General features: G+C 42.9%; 1 protein-coding gene across 1 annotated transcript in view; it reads right to left on the minus strand.

Moving 5' to 3' along the window:
* Positions 1-735: 735 nt before the first annotated feature.
* aasdh (aminoadipate-semialdehyde dehydrogenase) overlaps positions 736-5,508 on the minus strand; it is a 7,698-nt gene continuing 2,925 nt past the window's right edge. The window contains exons 10-16 of the mRNA XM_025064923.1: positions 5,338-5,503; positions 5,157-5,269; positions 4,355-5,054; positions 4,115-4,278; positions 3,852-3,977; positions 3,322-3,453; positions 736-3,228 (exon numbers count right to left, since the gene is read on the minus strand). Coding sequence (XP_024920691.1) covers positions 2,833-3,228; positions 3,322-3,453; positions 3,852-3,977; positions 4,115-4,278; positions 4,355-5,054; positions 5,157-5,269; positions 5,338-5,503 — 1,797 coding nt within the window. The 3' untranslated portion in view covers positions 736-2,832. The remainder of the gene's footprint in view (positions 3,229-3,321; positions 3,454-3,851; positions 3,978-4,114; positions 4,279-4,354; positions 5,055-5,156; positions 5,270-5,337; positions 5,504-5,508) is intronic.

Consider the following 5,508-nt stretch of genomic DNA (forward strand, 5'->3'; position numbering starts at 1 on the left):
ACTCCTGACTGAAACAAATAGAAGTCCGCTCGCCCCCCCATCACACACACACACACACACACACACACACACACTGGCTGGTTCTATAGATAAAATAAAGTGCGCTTCACATTCAAATAATCCAGTACAACTGCACACATTATTTAAACAGCTGTTGCAAGCATGCACATATTATACTAACAAAGAGAGGACAGAGAGTCCTATGCAGCCAATCACAGCCATGGCTGGCCATTGCAATAGCCAACTTCAACTGTTTTTATTTTAATATTTTTTTTATATTTGAAGCAACTGTGACACCATGGTTGAAAAAAAAAAAAAAAGAACTCACTCCAAACATCATTACCCGAGAGTTGCAGCTCCCACATACTGTACAACAGTGTTTAATCTAAAGGAGGCAACTGTCTGGATCATTTAAAGGGCTAGCAGTAAAAATAATGAACTCCATGTGCTCGTGCTTGTATCCAGCTGGTGGAAGGTTAGAGGAGCTCATTAGTGTCATTAAAGGAAAAACAGCGAATTTTTAACTCTTTGCGCTGGTGTTCGAGGGGTACTGTCAGTAAAGAACATGAGCTCAAACTCTTTTTAGATCAGCCCCACACCCACTCTGACAGATTCACATCTACTGGTTCAAAACTTCACTGGACTTTCTTTAAAACTGTCATTCCTACAAAAAAGCTGCTATTCTCATTAAATGAAGAAAATAAATTAACAGTGCAGTTTTACCGATTATTTTTTGGCACAAAATGTCAAATATTTAAATGAACTTGTATTAATTGATGGTCTACGCCCCCTAGTTTCGGAACCACTGGCACAGATGAAGTTGTTTCCGTTGTTGTATTTACAAACATTCCAATGTAACAAAGTGAATTTCTATTGGCAGATTTAAAACACACCATTACCATGTATTTTTAAGAGCTGTATGAAACTAGTGTTTGTAGTGGCACTCACACTACTCTGTATTAGGGATGTACGATATTAGCTTTTTGCCGATATCCAATATGCTGATGTTGTCCAAACACTTACTTTTTTTATCTCGATATCAACCGATAACGATATAGGCCTGGTCGTATTTATTTGTTTATCTGTAAACACCACTGTATGAGTTGCTGCAACATTCCGCATACAATCCCCTGATTATTAAAAATAAATTCATTAAATGCGCTGCAATGCTGCCAGCTAGTGACCTTCATTTTAATATACAGCCATTTATCCCCAAAACTATTTTTATGGCAGACAGGTTTTCATTATTAGACAAAAAAACTATAATTCATCAATTCTTACAGATATTAAATAATTATTCTAATATCGGCTAACATCAGCAGAGCCGGAGCAACTCCACAGCATCTGCAGTAGCTTCCTCCTACCACAGCGATAGACTCTATCACCTTCAGCTGCCGTGTCTGCCTCACGCCCTACTACTCGTGATCCTCCGACGGCTGTCACGTCAGGTGTGGTGCTGTTGTTAACAATTGCAGCTGACAATAACCAGGTGTGTGGGTGCCTGTACAAACTGATCTTTCACAAACAGGTTCATGTTGCACAGCACTTGTGACAACATTTTCAGTATAGGCCTGAAGTCAGACAGCTACTCCTTCTTTATCGACGTTAATCACTCACCTCCAACAACAGCGTTTCGTGCTTAAAAATAGCCAGATCTCCTTTAACGTAAAGCAGCTGGTGTCTCGTCTCAGAGCCTGACTTTCATGTACAAAATAACCACGTCTTTTTTAATTATACTGGAACTGTAGAGTAACAATTCTCACTGTGTCCGTGATTACTGTGACAGCCGTCAAAGAAAACGTTGTTGGATTTTGCCGTTAGAGTGAAAAGAATCAACATGACACAGTGGGTGAACGTAACCACAGCACTGACACCACAAGTGTTACTGGGCATTTACAGTGAGCGACACACTTTCCTCGAGGCTGTGTCATGATGTATTACCCTGGATTTGTTTGCTTCGCTTATGGACAGATGACACCACTCCTGCTCGATGTAACATACAGTTTGTGTAGCCATCCTGTGACACTCAAGTTTGTAGGCTCCTGCCATCACTTCATCGTAACTGTGATATGATCTTTACACGATGTGAACAGTCATCCGTGGAAGAAAAAAAAACTGCAGCATATTTTTTATTTCCTGCCATTCACATATTGACCTGTATATGTATGTAAGTATGTACTGTATGTTGGATTTGAAGGCGTTTACCTTGAGCTTCAGTCAGTGAGAAGCCGCTACTGCTGAGTCACTTTGTCATTTTGTTTCTAACTTTGGCCGTGCACAATAGTGTAGTGTACGCAGTGTTAAATGTAACAAAAAAAAAAGTTTGGTATTATTTGCACTTTTTGTCCCACTTAGAGGTATTCATGAGAAAATTCTTTAAGAAATACAAAATGTTATGTATAATGTAAATTAAAAACTGATGTCTGAACCAAGATCTCACGGCCTCATTATTACTCTGATGGTAGTATGTAGTACTGTATTCAGTTGTTGACGACAGCATCTGTGTTGTTTTCATCAGGACTCAACACCAGGGTTTTCTGGCAATCAACTGAACTGAAGAAGTCTGTTGGATGAGAAGGGACACGTCTGTTTTTTCTGTTGCTTCCTTTTCAACCAAAGTCGGTACATTTGTACATTATGAAAGTGCATTTTAAAAGTTGCTGAATACATTGGACAGAGGGTAAGATGAGAGAAAGATGGCAGAACAACTGTGGGCTTGAGAGCGTGAGGTTCAGGCTGAGAATTAAGTGTGTCCTTGTTCTGAAAAGAAGCACCCAGAAGAAGACATGTATTATTTAAACGTTTAATATAAAAGTGTACATTTAATCTCTCTCAGCTTTTTTCTTTGACAGTCAGCCTCAAACAATACACATCGTCATTACGGCACCCTACGACCACAGACTGTTCATACACCACTGCAGAAGAGAACAGTTCTCCGGGGAGTGTGTGACATGTCAGCATTCGTCCATCTTCACCGTCCAGGATCCAGACGGTACCATCTGTAGAGGCCAGGGCCACCAGGACCCCTCTTCTGCCCACGGAGGAGCCGTCAAAGACAAACGGAGTGGAGTACACCTTCCCTGCAGTGGGAAACTTCCAAACCAAAGACCCATCAGTGCAGCTTAAACAGTACAAGTGACCGTCGTGTGACCCACACAGAAGCCTCTGCTGGTCCGGTGTGAAACAGGGAGATGAGAAAACAGGTCCCTTTGTTAAGAACTGCCACACCTGCAGAAACACATGATTCATTTTTTAAATGAAGTTTTAATAATCAACTCATTTGGTATATATCTATACTGCAAGTCTGATTCTTCTTCTCACCAGTTTCCCAGTACTACTGTAGCAGCAGATGTTTCCGTCCACAGAGCCAAGCACAACCAGGCCAGAGCCACAGTTTGGGGAAGAGAAGAACGGTACGTTTCTGTTGTTAGACCAGAGAATGTCTCCACTGTCCTGGGACAGAAGAACAAACTAGATCAGATGGACAGACAGCATCAAGCACAGAACATCAAACGGTGGAAATATGATCTGATCATTTCTACTCTCGTCCATTCTAGCCACTCCTGGTGAAGAGCTCAGCCGCATCATCTCTCCAACCTAGTTCATCTTCCCTTTCACCTTTGCTGCTCTTTTATTGTCACAAATCAACTCTGCCACTTGTCTCTGTCCACAGGTCACAGTCTGTGAAGGTGCTCTATATTAAGCTACTGCAACTGTAGACATAATGTTTCAGTTCCTGCTGCTACACTGAAATATTACTACAGTACAGTGATCCAGCTGTCTGGGGGGGGGTGGGGGGGGGAGTGTTAAACCGTCATTTAACAAAAAATATTTATGGGACTTTTACTCACAGGGTGTAGACAGAGGAGCTCACCCCCCAGTGATGCCACAAACAGCTGACGGAGATCTGGCTGGAGGTGTGGTGAAGAAAAGACTGCTCTGCCTCCACAGTGATGCTTCCAAACACACTGCTGCAGCTAAAAGGAAAAACCCAAGACTTCAGTCCAATCAAAAATAGAGTTAAAACCAAAAGAGAAATTTGGAAAATATTTCACACTATTAACCAAATTATAAATCCTAATGGAACGTGATTTAAAAAAAAATGATGTCAAACCTTTGGGTTCAGGGCATAAACGTGTCCGTCGTGCGATCCCACTATGACCAGACCTGTGTGAGGATCGACAGCAGGACAGCTCTTCACAGCGTCTCCTGTCTCGAATGTCCACTGCGTCTTTCCAGAGTTAGTACTCAAGAAGTACACACAGCCATCATAGCAGCCTGGGGCACATCAAAAAACCAACATATTATAGCACACTTAAAACAATAGAAAGAAAATTACCTACAAATAACTTACCTACAACCACGAGAGTCCCACAGTGAGACACAGCAGCCGATGATTCGACTCTGTCTCCAAGGACTCGTTCCCACAGAAGTCTCCCAGTGTCCAGATCTAATGCCTGGAACCTATGGGAGTGAGACCCGATGAACACGGTCCTTTCAGCAACTACTGAAGACTGCTCGGTTCTTTCACGCACCAGAATAATAGGGGAGGCGTCCACACATCTCCCTGTGTCTGAGGACCAACTCAGACATAGTTCCAGAACATTCTCCTCTTTCCTACAGGAATATTTGTCTACATCTGCAGCAGCCTGTAAGTTTGACCTTTCCTTCTTGGGGTCCATTTCTATCACCTCTGCTCCTCGTCTGATGACCTTAAACGCCTGTGTTTCCTGTTGCAGCAGATCTTCACATGGAGACTGTCCGCGTTCCTTCTTTGCTGGAACATCAGATGGAGAACCACTTCGACGTTTCTGGGCCTCACGAAGTGAGTTTGAGTCGTTCTCCAACAGTGGCATCAGCATTGTACTGTCAATGTAGTGCAGGATGTCAACAAAGGTTCCATCGAGAATGACCTCCAGAAGTTTCGGTGTGGCCACTCCCACGGTGGTGCTTATGTCTTCACAGAGGTGCAGTGCCTTCAGAGAATCCCCTCCACTCAACAAGAAGTTGGACTCCTCAGCCAAAGCTGCATCCTCATCCAGACCTAAAATGTTCTGTTAACATTGGATCACAGTGTTGTAAAAGTAAGTGTACACACCAAGGTATGAAGTACAAGGTTGGGTCAATGGAGTGTGTGTGTGTGTGTGTATTTATACCTTCCACAAACACTGCAATGTGTGCTTTAAATTGCTGATGTCTCCATGTGAAGACTCCAAACACCGTCTTCGTCTTTGGTATATTCTGAGGAGTGCTTCCATGTCAACTTTACCTGTTAGAAACAACAACACTTAGAATCCCTGACGTGGTCAAAAACAGAAAGACTTGTAGTGAACTCACCATGGGCAGTGAGGCATAACGCAGGTAGAAGCACCACGGCATCAGGGACACTGTAGGATGGCAGCAGAAGAGACACCTGCTTCATGATCTGTCTGCTCAGATCGGCCTCTACGCTGCTAGTGTTCTCCTGGTGCCGCCCTAGAGAAAAATGTGGGTCTTCCTGATGCTGAA

This window comes from Cynoglossus semilaevis, chromosome 2, assembly GCF_000523025.1.
Source record: "Cynoglossus semilaevis isolate Cse_v1.0 chromosome 2, Cse_v1.0, whole genome shotgun sequence".
NCBI classification, from domain to species: Eukaryota; Metazoa; Chordata; class Actinopteri; order Pleuronectiformes; family Cynoglossidae; genus Cynoglossus; species Cynoglossus semilaevis.